The sequence below is a fragment of the Patagioenas fasciata genome, chromosome 7 (assembly GCF_037038585.1).
Source record: "Patagioenas fasciata isolate bPatFas1 chromosome 7, bPatFas1.hap1, whole genome shotgun sequence".
NCBI lineage: Eukaryota > Metazoa > Chordata > Aves > Columbiformes > Columbidae > Patagioenas > Patagioenas fasciata.
Window position 1 is genome coordinate 25,018,376 of NC_092526.1, and position 22,567 is coordinate 25,040,942.

Below are 22,567 nucleotides of genomic sequence, written 5' to 3' on the forward strand. Positions count from 1 at the left end.
AAGGGGGGGCATAGATGGGGCAGAGCTTGACTGACATCCAGACTGATCAATAAGAGTATTCCATCCTATTAGTGTCATGTTTCATATTTAAGGAGGAGGGGACACCTTCCGCTCTCCCTCTCACTGGGTGTTTCTCGCTCTTGCTTTTTTGCTCTTTTTGTCAGAGCTGGGGGAGTTTTTGTGCAGGACGTTTAGTTTGGCTTTTTGCCATTTTGCAGAGGCCTCTGAACCTTTCTGCCTTCTTCCATTTTTTGGGGACCTGCTGTGGCTTCCTGGGACTGGCTGCTCAGTTGTGGACAGAATTCATGAGAAAATGCCTTGAGTATCTTTTATTTATGTTTTATATAGATATTTACTAGTAGTGTATTAGTATTTTGTTATTTTATTAAACTGTGTTTATCTCAACCCAAGTTTCTCCTCCCTTTTCGATTTTCTCCCCCATTGGGGTGGGCGGAAGTGGAGAGAGTGAGTGAGTGGCTATCATGGTTGTATTGCTAGCTCAGGTTAAACCATGACAGTAGTTAATTCACTAATAAAAGATATTAAAAAAGAAACACAAAGCAAGCAACTTACCAGCTAATTCAAGCTTAGCTCTAGCTTCCTTATCTTTGGCAATAAATCTGTATTCCCCTTGGTCACGGGGCTTTATATCGCACACCTGCAGCCTGTGGACTTTTCCTTCACTCATCATCTGATGTTTATCACCTTGGACAATAATCATGTTGTTTCTCAACCACTTGACCTCCACACCATCTTTGTTCAACTCAGCTGTGAAGATGACATCTGTACCAGGAGCTTCATAAATATCTTGTGGTGGTCGGATGATCTCAACAGGGATTTCTGAAATGTCAATCAATTTGGTGTCATTTGTGTATTGCTTCTATTATTACTAAATAATGAATAAATAAATCCTATTTAATTTTACTCATACCTTCAACAAAAAGTCTTGCTCTAGACTTCCTGTCATCCACTCCACAGGAATATTCACACTCATCATCAAGTCTACAATCTTTTATGATTAATCTGTGCAGATTTCCATCCTTTTCAAACTGGTATCTTTAGAGGGGAGAAAAGTACACAGTATTTTAGTTTCCAGACAAAGCAACAAGGTAAATAAGCATGTTTGGCATATTAACGAACACAATAAAATGTACACACTTTTTGCCTTCTTTGATTTCTCTTCCATTTCTGTACCATCTGACACTGGCTTTCTCTTTGGACAGCTGGCACGTAAAGACAGCATCATCAAATTCAGTGACAGTCTGGTCTCGGAGATGTTCAATGAAGTCTGCTGGTGCTTCTGTGATGAGAAGCTCTGCAACAGATTTGTCTTGACCAGCAGTAACAGTGTATTCACCTTCATCTATAAACCCACAGTCTTTAATGATGAGTGAATGTTTGTATTTGTCAATTTTGTACAAAATGCGCTTGCTGAACATGATCTCTTCACCATTCTTTGTCCATTTGAGGGTTGCATTAAGGCGATTGACTTTGCACCAGAATGTGACAGTTTTCTTTTCCATGGTCTCAATGTCTTCAAGGGGCTCAACAATTCTGAGATCCTCCTCTGTTAAGACAAAGAAACCCAAGTGATTAATTTAGATCCTCATGATCCTCATGTGAAATTGAATGTAAGATGATGAAATAATTTTAATACAGTGCAAGTTATTTACCTAATACTGCTAAGGCAGCAGAACTTTTGACATGTTCACCTCTCTGGTTTGACAGTGAGATAGTGTAGGTAGCTTGATCTTTCAGCTGTGCATCTCTGATTCTGAGAGTGTAAACTAAATCCTTCTGGACAATAATGTATTTTGCACTATCAAATATTGCCTCATCATTTTTGTACCACTTCTCTTTGGCACCTTCTTTATTGACTTCGCAGTTGAAGATAATTTCTTGACCCTCATTAACTTCTTGGTCCTTAAGAGGAGTTATAATCCTCAGTTTTTCTGAAATTGAGAAAATAGAAGAAATAGGACATCATCTAGCATAAGGAATGCAACAAAATATGTACATGCACATTGATAAAATAAAGCTTACCAATCACTGTTAAGCGTGCTGTAGCTTTAGCTTCACCAACCATGACATGATACTTTCCTGCATCTCCTAGAACAGAGTCTTTAACCACAAGCATTCTCTTTTTGCCATCTGAAATGATGTCATACTTATCACCAGGCTCCAGGACTGTGTCACCCCTCAGCCACTGTACTGCAATTGCCTCTTTGGATACTGAACAAACAAATTCAGCTTTGTCTCCTTCAAGCACTTCAATGTTCTGTGGTCTGGTAAGAAATTCTGCTGCAAGTTCTGAAAGAAAATATTTTTGCAGATAAATATGATTTTATTTTTATTTACTTCTGAAGATAATAAACCAAGTTGCGTATTCTTATTGATTGTTAGATTTTTTAATTCTTTATTTTTTTTTCCAGAAAACAAGGCCACCAGAGTAACTCTCTTACCATGTACAGTGAGTTTTCCGGTTGTGCTAGAGCTTCGGAGCTTGCAAGTATATTTGCCAGCATCTTCAGGATGAGCATTACGTATGAGAAGAATTCTCTTTCGGCCTTCAGAAATGTGTTCAAATCTGCCACCATCAGGCACCTCATCATCTCCTTTAAACCAACTAACTTCAGCATTGGGCTTTGAAACTTCACAAATCAATTTTACCGTGTCATTTTCATTTACTTCAAGATCAGGAAGATTTTTTGTGAAAACAGCCTCTTCCTCTGCAAGAAGAATTTAGAAGGATGATTAAATCCTTTCATCAAAAACCCGTTTTTTCTTGTTCATAGATTAGATTATAAAACACTGTGTTTACCTATCACTGTAAGCAGGCCTGAAGTTCGAGCTGTTTTTGCTTCACATGCATATTCGGCTTCATCATCGAAGACACATTTACTGACAACAAGAATGTGTTCTGCACCTTTGGAAATTATGTCATACTTTTTGCCTTTTCTAATTTCAATGCCATCCTTAAACCACTTCACCTGTTTCAGAACAAATTAGCATGGTTATTATAATATTCATAACAGATTTCAATTGTGTATTGTTTTGTAACAAAACAATAGAGTTGTCAGTTAAAAAACAAAAAAAAATCCAAAACAACAAACCAAAACCAAACAAATACTCTAGTTGAAGGAGTTACTCAGATTAATAAGTATTATTATTGACCTTGACACCCGGACGAGAAATTTCACATTCAAACCGAGCAGCTTGTTTTTCTTTAACTTCAAGATCAGTCAGGGGTTTCAGGAACTCAAGACGAATAGCTGTAAGAGAAAAGACAATTTTTAGTAGAGGAAAGTCTCCAGTAGAGAAGAATAAATTGCTGACATGGATATTATTGCCACCCATAGATACTAGTACTTAGTGTTTATAGCATTTAGACATTCTGTAGAAAATTGTAAATTACTTACGTTCTACATTGAGAAAACACGATGTCTTAAAATCCTTCGCATCACAAGTATATGTTTTTGCATCATCCAGTGTGCAGCCATGAATAATGAGTTTTCTGACCCTTCCATCGGAAATTATGTCATACTTCTTTGTTTTGTGAATTTCTTCTCCATTTTTGAACCATTTAACTTTTGCATTTTCCCTGGAAACTTCACATTCCAGTATTGCAGTGGCCTCCTCTTCAACAGTCTGGTCCTCAAGTGGTTTAGTAAATTCAACTGGGGGTTCTAAAAGAAGAAGATTTTTGATTGAAAAGGTCTAAATTATAGCCACCCCTCTGCTGCTACAAAATTGTCCAATACTGTTTACTAAATTTTCCTTGATTGAATAATCAAAAAGGCTCTCAGATGTCTCTGCTGAAGGGTCTTTTATATTTTTAATGCCAAGACATGTTCAATTAATTCAGCTAATTTCCTCATTTTTAGCCTACTGTAAGATTAGACTGAATGATATCCTTGTCCATGGGGTTTTTATTTACAAATCATCACAAAGCCTTGCAACTCAGTTTTCTTTAGTTTAACTATACCCATGTGATCTCAGTGACTCTGAAGTTACACCGTGAACTTCAGGGATAGTTTTAAATTTTTTCCTTGAATGATTAAATTAGTTAGAAGTGTGCGCAGTTTTTGAACTTCTTAGCCATACACAGCTTGCAAGCAGTCAATATTATGTCACTTGACTGATGGTACAGTTGTGCTCTCATAGGTTTCTGGACACTCTGAAGAACAGAAAAAAATGCATTTGGAGCCATAAAGGCCAGTATTTGTGGGTCATCTTGAGGCCAATTGAATGTTCGAGTCTGTAATGAAGCCCTGGAATGAACTGATGCATGTCTCATGTCTGACACATTTCCAGTATTTCCCTCTTTCCTCAGCATAAAGATTTTAAGTAAGTGGCTTTTTCAATCAGAAAAGTTATCTAACAGTCCAATATCATATGTATGATCCTACTAATTTTATATATGTATTATTATTAACATCCTATTCCAGGGTAAATCATGAATGGACCATTCATGCTGACTATGGTATAACTAAAATGACTGACTTACCTTTCACAAACAGATTTGCTTGAGTTCTGAAATCTTTTGCTGTCAGTGATACCTCTCCTGCATCTGTTAACTTGACGTCTCTAAGAATAAGTGTGTGAACTCTCCCTTCAGCACGTGGCACGACCTTATAAAGTACATAAAAAACCCTTTTTAAGTATCCACAACAAATATTTAATAATTATTTAGTGAAAGAGCATTGCTATTTATAGCTATCTGTGGAGTCTGGTTGTTTACTTTTATAGAAAATTTCGATACTTTCTTTTTGTATATACTAGCTATAACTCAAGACACAAATGCTTTGTGGATTTTGAGAATCATTTCTGTTTTGTCCTTCCACTAACAAGAAATTGCAATTCTAAGTTTCCCCATGTTTTAAGGTATTTGCGTCCTTGTATTACAGAACCTGAGTCTGCTATCCAAGCTCAAAATGAGGCTGACTTGAGCTCCTGGTAAGACACGGACCTACTGAAGAGGGTCCAGAGGAGGGCCACCAAGATGATCAGAGGGATGGAACATCTGTTCTGTGAGGATAGGCTGAAAGAGTTGGGGTTGTTCAGCCTGGAGAAGAGAAGGCCCTGAGAGATGTTACTGTAACCTTTCAGTACTTAAAAGGAGCCTATAAGAAGCATGGGGACAGATTTTTTAGAAGGGCCTGTTACGACAGGACAAGCGGTAATGATTTTAAAGTAAAAGAGTGGAGATTCAGGTTAGACATGAGGAAGAATTTTTTTAAAAGGGTGGTAAAACACTGGCACAGGTTGCCCAGAGAGGTGGTACATGGCCCATCCCTGGAAACATTCAAGGTCAGGCTGGACTGGGCTCTGAGCAACCTGATCTAGTTGAAGATGTCCTGGCTCATTGCATGGGGGCTGGACTAGATGACCTTTGAAGGTCCCTTCCAACCCAAACAATTCTATGATTCTATGATCATGTTTATTTTGAACATGCACTTATAAAGACCAAAGTAAGCAAACTTATGGGCAAAAGTTGGTATTACTCCTGGCTACATATAAAGTAAAAACTTTCAGAAAGACATAAAGAGGCTTGGCACCCCTCTCATACACTCTTTTGTAAATGTTGATTTGGCTTAGTATTATTAAATTCTGGTAATAATTTCTGCCTAAAAAAACATATCTCCATTTTGATCTTTTGCTGAAACTACTTTGCAAATATGAGTTTGTATTGGGCTACTCCTACACAAACATTCCTTTTCTCTAGGCGTGGAGCTGGAGAATTCAAAGATGCATCCTGCACTGCAGCCACTAAGAGGGTTGCTACTCATTCATGCCATAAATTTTAACATAGCTCTTGAATAATTATTTTTATTTATTTTCAGAGAAGTACAGGATCAAGTAGCACATGCTGGTTTAGAAGAGGAAAAGTGAGCTTCTGAGGAAGAAGACTAAAAATTTAAGTTACTTTTGAGAAGGCACTCACTTTTGTTTCAGAGGTAAGGAACTAAGATGCTGTCCTTCCTCCCAGATGGTCACTGTGTCCCTGAAAACTAGTTCTATTGAATACTCATCTGAGACTGAGATGAAACCAAACATATGTTTGACCAAGATAAGCAAATATATTGACAGTCACTTCAATAAAGGTTAGATGTGTACAGCTGAATGCCAGCCCTAGAGGTAAAATAATGGTTTGAATTAAAAACAGCTGAAATGTAACACTTGCAGAATTAGATTGATTCTTGAAGAAAGTCATGGAAGTGTTTCAAGAGGTTATTTTAAATGGGCAGAAAGTGATGCATCAAGTAAATACATGGTTTACTACAAATTTATTCTTAATAAAATTTCAAGTGAAGTCAAATGACAGTTTTGACTGTATATGTAAATTGAATGAAAATCTGGAATGTTTTTTCCATGTAATTATAATGATAGCTCAGACAGAAAAGAACAAAATAATGTTCCATCATACAGAATATTGAACACAGAATATTTTTCTTACCAGACAGTAACAACTACTATCAAGTCACTGCATTGATCAATAGCTTTCCACATTTTTATTCCTAGACACAGACGTGATTACCTTGATTTATTACAAGTATCATCTGCTGAGTTTCAATTTTGTTTATCTGTCCTTAACCACTGTAATAGGGTCACCTATCACCATGATCAGTTTTTCTTTTCCTATTTCTATATTCTACTTCTTTTATGAAATAGCCTTTATTTAGGTGTATTTGGTGAAGCTCAGAAAGGTCTAGAAAAACCTGAAAATAATATATTAAAATTTGTATTTAAAAGGAAAAAAAAAAGGTATCAAAGTATTATTACTATATTACAGGTTCTGAAACATTGCTAGGTTATGTAAAGCCTTGAAAGTTTGATTTGTCTGAATTTGTATTATCATTTACATTATCTCCCTTAGGCCTAGTATGTGAAAAAGAAGCCATAAACCCAATAATATCTATTCATATTTTTTTCAATGTATTTCTTCATATTTCTTCATGTATTTCCCCTACCATTAACTTCAAATATTAGACTTACTGCATTCCAGCCTACTTAGATCTCAGTTAAGAGCCAGCACTTGATGAAGGGTTAAAAATAGCTAGTGAGAAGTGCTTGACAAGCAAATCTGCCCAGAAAGTTATCTGGAGAGCCAGAACAAATGCCTGAAATGGAATTTGAATCCTCTTAATCCCCTTATATGCAGAATTGGACTGCAACTCAGCATGCAGAAGAAAAAAAGCATTTCCTGATAGCACCTTTCAAAACCCTCTCACTGTAACTACATTTAACCTGAGCGAAAAGCATTCAGAACCCCTGTAGCCGAGTCTCCAGCAGAATCAGGCACTACAGTCATTATTGTAATGACTGGTATTGTGTAATCTTAGTTTCCCTATGTAGGATAAATACTTGTAGTATTTCAGAATACTGGAATTTCTGGGGGAAAAAATGCTATCTGATTTATTGAGGATTTACCATTTGGCACAGGAGCACTACTGTATTGCTGTGCCTCAGTACTTTTAGTGGCAGAGGGTAAATGAGAAAAGAAGGGGAAGAGAGTTGAAAGAGAGTAAGTAAGAGGAAACATGAGGAAAAATAAAGTTTAGTTTCTTTACCTTATCACTGGGCTCCAGTTTCTTTCCTTTCAGGAACCATTCTACTGGGATTCCCTCATAAGAGAGTTCACAATCGAAGGTTGCCGATTCCCCAGCTGTCACTGTTACGTCCTTGAGGGGTCTCAGCAAGCCAATTACCCGAGCTTGGTAAGGAGAAGACATCATTTTCAGATTAGTCCCTTCTACCCAAGAGAGAGCTGCTGCCCTTATGTACTAATCTCCATGGTGGCTTCCCTCAAGAGAGACAGACATCGCAATGCTGCTCTTTAAATTCCCTAAATAGAAGAGGCCACCCTTGGTTTTTAGGGGGAGGGCTGGCCACCTAAAATTTCCTATTTGCAGACCGTGTTTCTTTAAATTGAACAAGGTCAGCAGGAAAGTTGCCGTGCATCTGTCTCCCTGCCAAGCCTTGCATGCCTATTGCTAGATAAGGCATGTGTTTTCCAAAATAGCAAGGGCTAGGATTGGAGTGGGAAACAAGTGTTCTTCAACTGTGTGGTCTGTCCCTGTCCATCAAACCCTTAACCCTATCCCCAGATATCACTGTGATCCCAGCCTCTAGGGTTAACATGATACTTTAAAGCAGTAAAATCTCTGTTTGTATTATTTTGATTTCATAACAACATATGATGCCAGATCACAAAGCAGTCTTCAAGGCCAACTCCTTTTTCTACTTCTCCAATATGAATAAACTATATACAAGGTTAAAAAACATATAGGACATTCTTTAACTAAAAACTTAAGATTACTTGAGTAATTAATCCTTGAGTTGCTGTTCTGGAAAGAATTGCTGTGGGCTTAATACAGCATAGAGATTTGTCCACCCATTCCAAAGAGACAATGAGGACCTTGTTTCCTTGTTTTCACTTAATTAATTAATTTCAGTTTAAAAGACACTTACGTTTCACTCGAAGGTGAGCACCGGATTTGGCATTTGCTGCTTGGAAATCTACTCCACCAGCTTGATCTAAGCGTACATTGTACAGGGTAAGGAAGTGCTTTTTGCCCTCCTCCTTGATTTCACAATCCTGCAAAAAAAGACAGTGGAAAAAATTGTTTCACCTCTTTTTTGTGCTCCTCACCACAAAAGACCCTACTTCTTATACCATGCTTGTGTTGTCTCTTCCTCCACTCACAACATTTAGGCCCACTGCTACCTGCAATATACCTTATAAACTTTCATTCATAGACCTTTCCTTTCAAGGTCTCTTCCTAATACAGTCTGCTTCCTCTTGGAAAGAAAGAGCAAAAGACAACACGTTTGTGTTGGTGAATGGGCCAATATATCCCTATGTAGACCAGTCAGAAGCCTAAGCGAACTAGATATTACTAAGCTTGTGCTGTGACCTTTACTTGAGAAGGGTCCTTTTTTCTTATCCAGGCATTGATTTTCGTAGAACTTCTGGTCTTTGTGTGTTATTCATACTGGTACTGTTACAAACCAGAGAGTTGCCAAATTATTTCCAGACATGATTGTCTTGCTTCTTAATTTTCCAGATCATCCCAGTAAAGAATTAAAAATATTTGATTAAGCCTTATACCATTTTAAACCAACTTTAGCTGTCATAGTAATGGAAAAAAGCTTGAAAATGTGATCTACATCTACTTAAACCAAACATAACTCAAAAAAAAAAAAAAGGTAAATGCAGACCATCCAAAGACCGTATTTTTAAATGCCATTATGTTTAAGCGAATTGCACAAAGTCATTGCACTTTGGATACAGGTTTGTTAAAGAGTAGCAATACAGAATGTACTTATTTATGGAAAATAATTTACTTTTTAGCTATTAGATATGATATTTTGGATTAAGTTTATACCACATTTTAGTTTTATTAAGAAAAAATACAGTATTTTTATTTTAGTGACCCTTATTTAAAGCAGAAAGAGATTTCACTTAGATCCTGCAGCCACCTTCTTATCCCTCATATCCTACAAACTTTTGAGACATATGTAAGAAACATCTTGAAATATTTGCTTACAGCTGATTCAGTCAAGGGTTCTCCTTTTAGTTTCCAGTTGCCATGGACACCTTCTTCAGAGATTTCAATATCGAAACGGGCAGTCTCTGTCTCAATCACCTCCACACTGTATAGTGGACGTATAATCTCAATATCCCGGTCTAGGGGGGGGGAAAAAAAAAAAAAAGTGATCGATTTCCTCAATCTCAAAAAGATCCCAAAAGATCTCTACTACAGATGAGCTCACTAAAATAACTGTACCTTCAATATTGAGTTTAGCAGAGGTTTGATCAGTACCACAGTCACAAGTATACTGTCCAATGTCCTTCTTCAAAGCTTTCTTGAGGATAAGGATTCTCTTTTTACCATCAGCCTTAATAACAACATTCTTTGATGGAGTAATTGGTTTACCATCCTTCATCCACTTCACTGGGGCATCGGCTTTGCTGATTTCGCATTGTAAGATTACTTCATCTTTCTCTACAGCAGTGTAATCCTGCAGCTTCCCAGTGAAGTATGGGTCTCCCTCTGCAAGCAAAAGTCAAGATATGTTTCAGTCTGAGATTTCAGTCTTTCAGAAAGGACAATTAGTTCTTACCATAAAATAGATTTCCTTTCTATCCCCTGCAAGAAGGATTAAATATAGTTCTTACAAATATTACACAGTTCTGTTGCAAAAGTAAAAAACAAGAAATATCTAAGAAACAACTCAGCTTATTACTAATACTACTGACAACATTGTTTCGGCGCTCCAGGAGTTTCAGAGCACCATTTAAGTATCTAATAGTTTCTAATAGTTAATTTTGTAAAAGTTGTATGACACTTTAAAATTATTTTACTTATCCTTTGTAAATTGTGAAACTGAGACTCAAAGAAGTCAAACAAACTGTAAAACAGTCAGAAAACACTGTTTAGATTTAGGCCAAACTAAAAAAACCCCATCAAAATAAACCAAAACCAACCCCAAGACTTTCTGATCACAATTTTTCATTATTAAGACACTTCCAATAATATACATCATGTAACTTATTTTGTGTAGTCTTACCAAGAACAGTGAGCTTAGCTTCTGAGGATTTGTCCATAGCTTCCACTTTAATCTGAGAAGTATCATCAATAGTAAGATCTTTGATTGTGAGTGTATGGAATTTGCCCTCATCTGTCATTGAAACCACTTTGGTGGTATGTAATCGCTGGTCATTCTTGAACCAGGTTACAGGGATATTTTCATGAGAGAGTTCCACACTGAACACTGCAGTTTCTCGCTCCTTTTTAGTTACATCCTTGAGAGGAGTAATGAATTTCAGACGGATACCTACAACAACATAACATTTCATGAAGAATAATATTAACAATAAAAACTATTCAAGGACTATGGTCCAATTCTTTTCTAGAAAGTCAGACAAACCTTCAATAATTAGCTTGGCACTTGTTATTTTATCCTCAGCTTCAAATATGTATTTAGCTTCATCCTCAAATGCAACAGATTTAATAATCAGAGCATGCTTTGTTCCATCTGAAATTATTTCAAATCTTTCATCGGGAGTGATCTCTTGTGTGCCTTTCAACCAGCGGAAAGTCTTGGGTTCTCTGGACACCTCACATTCAAACTTGGCCTCATCCTTCTCAAAGACCTTCACGTCACTTAAGGGAGTGATGAAGATGAGAGGCAATTCTGAAATCAAAGAAGAGCACTTTCACTTCAGTAATAGGTTCATATAGACCTTTCTGCTGCTAGAGCTGTTCTGATGCCTTAAGATACATATGGAAATGATGGCAAAGTGCAGACTGTACCTTTCACTTTCAGATTAGCAGCACTTTTAGCATTAGCAGCTTGGAAAGACACTTCTCCAGTCATATCAAGTTTGCAGTTATGAAGGACAAGAGTATGCTTCTTCCCATCTTCAATGATTTCACAGTCCTGGCAAAAAAAGAAACACCCCCCCCCCCCAATGTGAATATACTAAGAAATCACTCAGAAGACATTATTATTAAATATGCTTTTTTCCAGTGTTAATTATGGTATAAAAATAAAGAAGCCATCTTACAGGTGAAGGTGTTAGGGTTTCTCCCTTTAGCTTCCATATAGGATGGACATCAGGCTCAGAAATTTCAATTTCAAAACGTGCTGTCTCACCAACAAATACTTCCACTCCATACAGTGGGCGCTCCACTTTAATTAAGCGAGCTAAAATCAAAAAACCCAGAAGTTCACATCTGTTTATTCATTTATTCTGTACCATAGAAATGTAGTACTGGAAAGGATCTCAACTCTCTCCATATTCCTCCTTTAGGGCATTCAAACGCTATCACTGATAAATGTTTATCTAACCTCTTTTTAAAAAACTGCAAGTTTGGGCAGTCTGCAACTGCCTTCTATAATATGTCTGAAAATTTAGTTATTTTTATTAAGAATATTTTCCTCATAGTTAATCCAGATATCTGTCACAGTGAATTAAACACAGTTTGATTTTTCTTGACTGTAAATTGACATATAGAAAAATTGATCATCTGTCTTACAACAGCCATTTATATATCTTGAGATATATTGTCTCTTGCAAACACTCTTAATAACTGTAAATCTAGATACTTCAGCTATTCATCACAACAGCATGTTTTCTAAAGGTATAATTTTTGGTATTGTACTGTAGAAAGTGTCTGTCTCTCTACACCATTTTACAAAGGTTTCAGCACTTTCCCTTAGCCAAGGCATGGTAACTTACGCTCAACGCCGACATTAGCACTTGTCTTGTCGGTTCCGCAGTCACACTCATAAACACCCTTATCACTCTCTGCAGCCTTCTTGATCTTCAGGATACGACGCAAGCCATCCGTTTTTATGGAAATTCTGTTCGAAGCAACTAGTTCTACACCATCTTTGTACCATTTTACTGGCACATCTTTGCTGAGTTCACACTGTAGAGTAACATCATCTTTCTCCAGAGCACTGTAGTCTTGTAATTTCACAGTGAAATATGGATCGGCCTCTACAAAAGGTACAGTGGATATGAAATGGTAAATTAATAATGTATATTTACAAAAAAATCAATACTTTGTCACTTTCTACTTATGATATTAAAAAGTGTTTATACATATTATATGGCATATTTTTAATTATTTATGTACTTACCTAAGACTTTGAGGTTTGCTTGCGTGTTCATGTCCTTGACTACGGCCTTTATTTCAGAGATATCATCAAGCGTTACTTCTCTCATTTCTAGTTTATGAACTTTGCCTTCTGAAGTAATAAGAACTGTTCTGCTTGTGTGGAGTCTCTTGTCATTTTGGTACCATTTCACTGGCATGTCCTCATGAGAAAGCTCAAACTGAAAGTGAGCTGTTTCCCCTTCTTTCACTGTTTGATCCTGTAGAGGTGAGATGAACTTCAGCCTCACACCTGTAAATTAGACACATAATTACTGTCAGAAAAAGGCTGATGTGGTTCTAAAATATACATTCTTTAACCATTTATATTGTTTTGTTCATAATGAGATACTTGCCTTCCACAAACAGTCTTGCTGTGCTCTTCTTGCCCTCAACTTCAGCAGTGTATTCTCCCTCATCATCAAACTGAGAATCATTGATTACAAGAATATGCTTCTTTCCATCTGCAATGATGTCAAATTTATCTCCGATCTTGAGTATATCAGTGCCCTTAGACCATATAACATTGGCTTCTCTGGTAAGGACACACTCAAACCGTGCTTGGCGCCTCTCAGGGACAGTAACATCTTTCAAGGGCACAGCAAAGTCCAGTTCAATTTCTGGAAGCAAACGGAACACGTCATTTGTAACATGCTCCATGTGAACTCTGCTTAAGTTGATACTATGCTCAATGGTGCATCGTACCTTTCACTGTCAGGATAGCTGTGGTAACTGCATTAAGTGCCTGGTACAGGACTTCACCAGCTTGATCTAACTTGACTTTGTGCAAGGTTAGGAAGCGTTTTCCTCCTTCAGATTTGATTTCACATGTCTGGAGAGATGACAGACTATGGTAAATACAATGCCTAGATATTTTTAATAAAGGGATTCTATAAACAAAGAGTAATCTAAAAAGATTGGAATTGCTTTTCAAGGGAAGTTAACACTTTTACTCAATAATAAAAAAGTGGAATACGTCTCTTCAGTGTTCCACACTTCTTTTAAATGTCAGCATCATTCCTAGCAACATATACAGGATATTTTTATTATTGTCTGAATAATATCTTGTTACCCTTCGAGAAAATTAAGCCCTTCAAAACTTAGCTTTTATAGCATGTAATTCTTACTTAGAAAGCTAGTGTTTTTTAATCACCATAATGCTTAGCCTTTCTACATTCTGGACTGAGCAGCAATGACAGACCTGCAAAGATCTTACAATAAAGGCTCAAGGGAACCTGTTCAAATTATTTAAATTTAAATAAATTGTGTTGTATAATTCAATGATGCTTACAGGTGAGGGTCTCAGGATTTCTCCTTTCAGCTTCCATTCACCAGGAATATCCTCCTCAGATATCTCTGTATCAAAGTTTGCTGTTTCTTTCTCGTAAACTGTAACATCCTCTAACGGCTTCAGAAGTTCAACTTCACGTTCTAGAATGCACAAATGAACACACATATAATTAGCTCAAGTTTTGATAGAGGTTACCTTTTTTGTTTGTTTGTTTAGAGGCTTTTGAACATTGGCCTACGAGCTGATTAAATATAATAGAAACAAAAGCTTCCTTACCGCCAAGGGTCAGTTTAGCTGGGTATCTGCGACCTTCAACTTCCACTGAATATTCCCCAATATCAGCAGGGCCAGCATTCTTTATTTTCAGGAAAATTTTATTTCCTTCTTTCAAAATTTCCGTCTTGTCAGTTGGTTCAGCAGGGATTTCCTCATCTCCTTTAAACCATTTAATGTTTGGTGTATCCTTGACAATGTCACAGGTGAAAGTAGCTGTTCCTTTTGGTTTCACATGCTGGTCTCTTATAGGTTTTACTAACCAGTCTCTTATCACTTCTGCATATGACAAAAAGTTACATAAAAATACAGCTTAGCAGACTTTTACTACAAACAGATGGGTCATAAATAGAAGAAATAGAACTAACAGATTTTGTATTAAAACAAGCTTTTAATAGCTGTAAAATCTTATCTGTCTATTTATATTGTAATACAATGAGAAAAAGCTTTCCTAATTTTAAACCAGCCCAAGTATCCTACAGAGAAAGGAGAACACAATTTTGATTGCTTACCTACTACCTTAACACAAGATGAGCATGACAGCTCAGAATCTTCCACAGTAACAGTGTAAGTACCAGCATCAGCATCATCTGAATCAGTGATCGTGAGGGTATGTGACAAGCCAATAACACCCAAAGCAAATTTCCCAGGCTTGTCTTTGATGATCTTCCCATCCTTCCTCCAAACTACATTTCTTTCTTTGTTAAGCTCACACGTCAAGTACAATGGCTGGCCTTTAATCACAGTGACTTCTTCATCAAGAGTTTTCACAAACCGCACTGGGAGTTCTGTGGGAAATACAACATTATTATTTGTCTCATTTATATTCAGAAGGTGTGATGCAGCAATGTCTTACATATCAAATCAATGTGTAGTGATTGATGGAAGCAAAAGGGTCCATCTCTCAATCACTGTAAATTCACGAGTTACCAGTATTTCTAGCTTGAGGAGTAGCTAGCCTTTAAATTATTGATAAACTTCAAACGGGGAATACCTTCAACAATGAGTTTGGCTGTAGAGGTCTTCTCTTTGTTTCCCAGTCGTAATACACAAGTATATTCACCAGCATCTGACAGCTGGACATCAATAATATGCAGCTTCCTATCTTTGCCATCAGCAATAAACTTGTGTTTTGGGCTCTCTCGGATGTTACTTCCATCTTTCATCCAACTGGTAATCGCAGTGGATGGTGAAATCAGGACTTCAAAGATTGCAGAAGACCCAACAGATTCAGCTTCTGTTAGCACTATATCTTGCATCTCCTTGACAAACTTCAGTGGTACAGCCTTGAGTTGATAAGTGAATGGAGGTTCTTCAGGAGGTTTTTCACCACCACTGCCTGGCCTGAGCTTCCTTCTTTCTGCATCTGCTGGTGAAGGTGTCTTCTTGGCTGCAATTCAGATTCAGAAATGAATATACTAATCCTGATGTATTGCTTTTGCTTGTAGGTATTGATTTGTAGTAGCCTACCTTTGACTGGACTGATACCTTTCGGAGTCTCTTCTTTCGGTGGCTTGGCCTCTGAAGTAGAACAGCAATATTATTAGGAATGTAGTTAAATAAACATACACACCAAAATCAAGACATTTCTTTTACAAATCAGATTTTCTCTTCCTTTAGCTATATACACATACAAGGGGAGGAAGATATAAGCATATGTATATATTTATACAACTTATACTATCTGTGTCTCAATGGTAAATTCAATATCTTGAAGCATGGGAAAGACACATATTCAGTCCTGGGGACTGAAAGGTAGCTTAGGAGCTTCTAGTTCCTCAATTTATTGTCCTGCCCATTGTTTCGTAAAATTCTGCCACTCCCTGACACTTTACTCACAATTAGGCCCTTGACCAATACCCACCTGACAACCAAAATAGCTTAAGTACCTCTTACAAATTAAATATTTTTTTTTTAGAAAAAACACACACTTTTACTAATGAAGACAACAAAAATATAAGTTGTATAAATTAAACACATGTTTCAGGACAAAGTGATACTCTCACAAATGATGGATGTTCTGTTAGTTGCCCGACTTGTGATCAACATCTCAAACTTCTGAAAATATTTCCCATGCTATGCTACTTCTCATCATCATTTTGTGAAAGGAAATAGAAAAGATACTTTCAGTGGGAGAAGGATATGAATGAAATGCAGGACATGTTTTATTGCAGTGGATGGAAAAACGAATACTAGAAAAAATGTGTGAATTCTTCTGAGAAGATAATGGCACACAATATGATTTATGCAGTTGTAATAAAAGTGTAAGACTAAGACAATGAACATTGATGACACGTGTATGTACAGACAGGTAAGACAAACATGTGAAGAGTGGCTGAATGCCAATACAGCCAGTGGACAGACTAGATGGAAATGTGAATGGTGTTAAGAATGAAAACAAACATCACAATTGAAAATGGTATTCCCCTGAAGCAAACAGTACAAGCACTTCATGGAAGAATTTGGTGGAGGTCTTCCTCACCTCGCTTTGCACGAGACTTTGCAGGAACATCCCGAACTTCATGTGATTCTCCAGGTGCATCCAAATTCCTGTTCTCACTCAAAGGTCTACTGTCCTGCTCTGTCATGTGAGCAGGTTCTGATTTCTGGTATTCTTTCTCTCCTTCATCTTTCTTAGGAGTTATTATCTTACCTACGCTTGAGGAGTAAGTAACTTCTCCATTTTCAGGGATTCCTTTGCTTGATGGTATTTTGTCTGAAGGCCTTCCCTTCTCTTTTTTCATGGTAACAGATGTGCTTTTTCCAGTGTCATGTTTAGGTGATGTTTTTTCATCTGATATACCTTCTGTCACTGGAAGTTCTTTTCCCAAAAGCATCAGTTCTTCCACAGTAAAAGAAGATTTCTTTTCTTCAGTTTTATCTTTGCTGCTTCTGAGAGCTGGAGTTTCTTTACGTTCATCCTGAATGGTATGAACTTCTTGGAATTGCTTTTTATCTTGACTCTGTGGTGGCTGAATAATAACCTCCTCTGCTGACTCAGAGCTGTCAACTATTTTATCTTTGATTCCCTTTGCATGTTCTCCTATGGAATCTTCACCTTCCATTCCTTCTCCTGTAATCGCTGTATCAAATTCTTCTTTTTCCACAGGCAGCTTTTCAGGGGCATTTGACTGTCTAATTTTGCCTTTTTTTAAGTGGGTGCTGAAGGTAGTTTTCTCTTCTTTCTCTGGTGTCATCTTTTTCCCTGTTTTTTTATCACTTAGGAGTGCTTTCTCAGTCAAAAGTTGTCCTGAACCCTCCTCGTAATGAACTTCTCCTTCCTCTGCAGAATACTTTTCTCTTGCTTTCCTTTCCACTATTTCTGGCTTAAGAACAGATGGTTTAAAGATTGTGTAAGCTTTTTCTCTGGGAACCTTCTCATCTTCAGTGCGGTGTTCTAGGTCAACATCTTTTCTCAACACTGGTTCAGTCCCCTCAGACAGGTCTAAGGAATGCAGTTCTGCTGATGTAAAGTCCAGATTCTCATCTTCCTCATAATCTTGAATAATTTCCATTTTCTTTGCTTCTTTATTAAGAATCTTATCTACAGGAATTTCAGCTACTGTGGTGCCAGGTTTCTTCATCCATTGAGTTTTATTTTGTATGCCATGCTCCTTTGTGGATTCTCCAAGAGGAACTTCAGATTTCTCTAGAGTAAAACCTTCTCTCTCTTCACTTCTAAGCAGAGGAGTTTCAGCTATTCCTGCCTCTGTGGTATCCTTTACAAATGCAGTCTTATCCTTAACGGCAAATTCTTCAGGCTTCAAACTGATCTTTGATTTTCTGTCTTTTCCTAGAAGTCTTTTCTGGTCCCTGGGCTCCCATGGCTCTCTGGGTATATGTTTAGGTACATAAGTTGACTTGATTTCCTCTTCTTTTTCATGCACAGGAATCTTTCCTTCATGAAGAACACCAAACTTGTCAGAGACTTTCTCTACAGCATCTTCCCTATGAACAACCAATTTAATTTCATCCCCCTTTTCTTCACCAGAATCTCTTTCCACATGTTCAGATGCCATAGAAATCAATGTCAATTCCTCATCAGGTAGTAGTGGTTCATCCTTTGCATAAGTAATGTGATCTGCTGCAACTTCCATTTTCTCACCTGTAAGGGTAGTCTTGCTTAAAACTATAGGTGTCATTTCTGGCTCCTCTTCTTCAGGAGCCAGGATAAAATATTTAAAAGCCACTTTCTCCTCCTCATCTCCCTCTGGCTTCAGTATTCCATCAACTGTTTCCAGTGATATTTTATACTCAAGTGGCACTACTTCCTGAATGTCCAGAACTGTCTCCTTTGGACTTACTTTCTCTTTTACATGCAAGTGCTTCTCAACCAAAATCTTCTTTAGCACAATTGACTCAGCCTTTTCTTCTTCCACTGGAGGTATTTTATGTCTATGCTTTAGTACAGATGGTGCATCAGGCTTTTCCGCAGCTACAAAGGTTTCATAGGTAATTTAGAGAGTTAAAAACCGTAAGAATAAGCATCAGGAACAATAAATTTTAAGATAAATTTTCCAGCTATACCTGAAATGAAATGAACATAGAACACTTTTTCTCCACGTAACAGAAAACTTATAACACAATCACAAAACAAAAGAAAGACATGAATGACACATACAAACAGTACAGAATACCTAAGTAAACCACCGTTAAGGTACAGAGCATTGTACCACTATTCTGTATATAATGGGTTATTGATGCCACTGCAGGTCTGGTTACGTCACCAAATTCATGGCCAGGCTTGTCAAGTGCCCAAGATCTGAGCTCTACTGTAACAATAAGGCCCTTTGAACGATGGGTGAGCAGCATGTACATTAACTTGATTGAAGGACCTTGGACTCAGAGTGCTTCAGAGAAATCAAACTCTGAACATTTCTTTTTCACAGCAGGGTATGATCTGCAGTCCTAAGCTTAGCAAATGAAGGTAGGAATACTCTAATTCTTCAACACCACTGTCACTTTTCATCAAGACTTCAATAACAAATTAGAAACAGAAAACCACACAACACAAGAATTGTTTAGAAACATGTCACCTTTCTTTTGCTGTACAGAAAATACAAGATGCAGTTCACAAGACATACATCAGGACATAAACAACATCAAGGAATCAACAGAATACACAAATTTCACAGTAGGACAATAAATAAAGGGACACATATAACCATCCAGAAACAAGAGCACACATTTATCTCTATAGTATATCCGAGACACTTGTCTTTTACGTTAGCTGACAGTACCTAGAATAACAACATCCTTGAATGGGATTTCAAATCTTCCTGTAATGAATGAGTTATATGATTGTACAGCAATTCATTCTCTTTATCCTAAAGGTATTTAGGTATCTCAGAGAGAAAAACATGGTAAATAGCATAGAATAAACATAAATACCTGCTTTCTTTCCAACCACTGGGGCTGTCACTGGAGCAGTAACAGCTGGTGCTGGTTCTGCTGCTGGTTTTGGAGACTTTAGAGCTATAGAAAAAAAGAAAAAAAAAATGGTTCTTCTATATTTGTTTTAATAAATAATTTTGATTTAAGTACAATGCTCTTTAAATTTTTCTGTAGATTGTATGAAAATTCCAGTCTTACTAATACTAATGATATTTGTTGAATGCCCTTTTAGCCAGAAATTTCTGAATGGAAAATACTAGGCATGTAAGTAAAGCTTCACCAGTATTCATAACTAAAGAATTCTTACCTACTACAGGTTTAGGTTCAGGCCCAGCAAGTGAAGGAGCTGCTTGCTTAGGTTCTGGCATTTCAAACACAACAATTACAAATAGGTTAATTTACACGTTTTGTAACCCCATTGAACATTAAAGTTAGAAACCACAATCCCGAGAGAGTTAATCAAAGACAGAATTTATTTTATATTTTATTTAGTCAGAAAGCAAAAAAATAACTTGAGTTGAACTCTTGTAAAGCAAGATGCAATGGAAAAAAGATGATTTTTTTTCAAGCACCGAAGAAGTAAAGACAACAAGAAACCCAGAAGAATGACAAGGGGTTAATAATGACACGATACTCATGGACAGACTGGATGATAGTAATGCATTAGGTTAATACAGCATCATACTCAGCAATGAATATAATTTAGTTGCTGCAGTAAGGAAAAAGAACAGCACAGGTCTGTACCTTTAGGTGGCTCAGGCACATGTTTCTCCTCTTTTTTTATGACAGGTATCTCAGTTTTCTTCTTAGGAACTTCTGGGACTTTAAAATATTATTTTTATTTTGTAAGATATATTGAAACACTTTGAGACCCCAAATGCAATTATTTCCCCTATGTCTAAGAATTTTCATTCTTTTTAGACATAAACAGTTTCAGAAACACTCAGTGGACAAAAGGACAAATATTTGCAAAATGTTAACTAAAAGTACGCTTGGATTAACTGTTTCACTACAGTTATATGTTCATAAATATTATAAAATATTTGTAAAGTCCTCTTCTATACACAGTGAAGACTGAGAAGCAATCCCCCAAAAAGACCCAAAGGTGGATGTCAAATTTGGTTGTGCTTTCAGCAAAGCTTTAATTTACACAACTAAGTTAATGCAAGCCATCTTCTAAAATCTCACTTTCATTCCTTAATTTCAGAGAATACTACTGAAAAGTCTGATCTCTTAAAATTTGTTCTAATTTTATTTTACTAGAGAGATTTGAATGTAATCTAGTACCTTCAGGTTTCTTAATTTTTTCTACTGGTGTAGGTACTGGTTTAACTTCTGGTTTAGGTTCTTTTTCTGGTTTAGGTTCTTCCTCTTCTGGTTTCTTTTTAAGAACTTTAAAATAAAAGGAATTTCAGTTTTTAAAGCACAGGTAAACAAAAGAATAAGATGGTGAACAAGACAAAAGATTAAAAATTATCAACAATCATGAAGAAAGAGGAATGTAAAATATATAGCTCAATATAAATGGAAGATTTTGTGTTACTATCCAAGATACTATTCTGGAAGTCTTTTAAAATTCAAAGTCACCTAGAGCAAAAAGATGCTTTTATTAAGAGCAGACCATCTGCGAGGAACAATGTCAACATTAACTGTCTATGATAGAAAAAAAATTTGTATAGTTATTATATTGAAATGACTTTCTGTAGACAATTCTGTTTTAATAACTGCAGTTATAGATGATTTTCAGGGACAAAATACAGGACTATGGATTAAACTCTTATTGACTTCAGTGAGAGAACAAGACTGAGTCTTCAAGTGTTGTATCTGGAGAACTCATATGTATATAATGTCTGGTTTTCCTTTTACTTATTTCACTTATTTTTGTCCTGTCAGATATCAGTCTTGGGTATCTAATGAGACTGTCATCTGAAAAACTGGATATCTGTATTTTTTTTTTTATTATGTTCTCTGAAATCTGAAGGTTGGCTGCAAGGTATATGGGCATGAATAATTTTGCTGTGGTATTTCAAACAGAACAGGAATTAGTGTGTCCTTCTTCTAAGCAGTAATGGAGCATGAAGTGATTGAGAAGGCAAGAAAGGGGAACTGATGTCCAGTAGTACCACAGGGTTCTGTGATCTGTGCAGTACTTCTAAGAGAACCATAAAAGATAAAACAGATGCTACATATGTGACTTCAATAACATTCACACTGTCACTGGAAAATATTTAGGGGTCCAGAAGTTGAAGAAAGTGGAAAACTGGTAATTCTAGTATAAGTTTTACAGAGTTTAAGAAAACAGAATAGATTTATAGGGAACCAGATTTTCAGTGTTCTGCTCTATTTCCATAGCAGATCCTTTGGATCAAACAGATTTTCACAATATCTCCATTTCATCCCTGCAACTATAAAGGCTTTCTCCACAAAACAGATTTCAGGTAGTACTTTGTGTAATTTTCCATACCACACACATAAACCAATGTTACTTAGGGAAATACACTGAACAATGTTAATATACCGGATTTTTAAAAACAGAGCCAAGTTACTGTACCTCTTTTCAAAACAACTTCTTCTTTTGGTGGAGGAGTAACTTCAGGAATTACTTTGCGAGGTTTCTTTACAAGTCCAGGCACTTGAACAAACATTATTCCAGATTTTATTATGGGTTCATAATAGTAGTAAGAGCTAACTAACAACTGACTATTTCAAACACACAAATCAAATGCTGGTCCACTATAGAATATTAAAAGCAAATGTAAAACTGCTGAGATATTTTTTCTATATTATTTGCATACAGCTGTCTTCTAGGTTTATGCATAAGAGGAAATTTTCATACAAATCAACAAAAGAGAAGCATGGTTTGGCAAAACTATAAAGGTTATGTATTCAAGGAGAGTTATCACAATAACATTTTTATCTCCTTTTCCTCTTTCATTTC

At 36.6% G+C, this 22,567-nt stretch overlaps 1 protein-coding gene across 4 annotated transcripts in view; it reads right to left on the minus strand.

The window, feature by feature from the left end:
• The window catches only part of TTN (titin), a 246,538-nt gene that overhangs the window by 86,093 nt on the left and 137,878 nt on the right, over nt 1-22,567 (minus strand). For all 4 annotated transcript variants that reach the window (XM_071811135.1, XM_071811134.1, XM_071811136.1 and 1 more), the window contains 33 exons: nt 22,181-22,261; nt 20,917-21,021; nt 20,374-20,451; nt 19,937-19,990; nt 19,627-19,710; nt 16,718-18,670; nt 15,706-15,756; nt 15,230-15,625; nt 14,748-15,023; nt 14,239-14,514; nt 13,963-14,102; nt 13,377-13,503; nt 13,028-13,291; nt 12,658-12,924; nt 12,251-12,514; nt 11,576-11,715; nt 11,322-11,448; nt 10,936-11,202; nt 10,576-10,842; nt 9,792-10,058; nt 9,552-9,691; nt 8,473-8,599; nt 7,572-7,714; nt 4,508-4,631; nt 3,420-3,686; nt 3,175-3,272; nt 2,822-2,990; nt 2,463-2,729; nt 2,044-2,310; nt 1,674-1,952; nt 1,159-1,567; nt 932-1,056; nt 574-840 (listed from right to left, as the gene is read on the minus strand). In XM_071811135.1, coding sequence (XP_071667236.1) covers nt 574-840; nt 932-1,056; nt 1,159-1,567; nt 1,674-1,952; nt 2,044-2,310; nt 2,463-2,729; nt 2,822-2,990; nt 3,175-3,272; nt 3,420-3,686; nt 4,508-4,631; nt 7,572-7,714; nt 8,473-8,599; nt 9,552-9,691; nt 9,792-10,058; nt 10,576-10,842; nt 10,936-11,202; nt 11,322-11,448; nt 11,576-11,715; nt 12,251-12,514; nt 12,658-12,924; nt 13,028-13,291; nt 13,377-13,503; nt 13,963-14,102; nt 14,239-14,514; nt 14,748-15,023; nt 15,230-15,625; nt 15,706-15,756; nt 16,718-18,670; nt 19,627-19,710; nt 19,937-19,990; nt 20,374-20,451; nt 20,917-21,021; nt 22,181-22,261 — 8,166 coding nt within the window. The remainder of the gene's footprint in view (nt 1-573; nt 841-931; nt 1,057-1,158; nt 1,568-1,673; nt 1,953-2,043; nt 2,311-2,462; nt 2,730-2,821; nt 2,991-3,174; nt 3,273-3,419; nt 3,687-4,507; nt 4,632-7,571; nt 7,715-8,472; nt 8,600-9,551; nt 9,692-9,791; nt 10,059-10,575; nt 10,843-10,935; nt 11,203-11,321; nt 11,449-11,575; nt 11,716-12,250; nt 12,515-12,657; nt 12,925-13,027; nt 13,292-13,376; nt 13,504-13,962; nt 14,103-14,238; nt 14,515-14,747; nt 15,024-15,229; nt 15,626-15,705; nt 15,757-16,717; nt 18,671-19,626; nt 19,711-19,936; nt 19,991-20,373; nt 20,452-20,916; nt 21,022-22,180; nt 22,262-22,567) is intronic.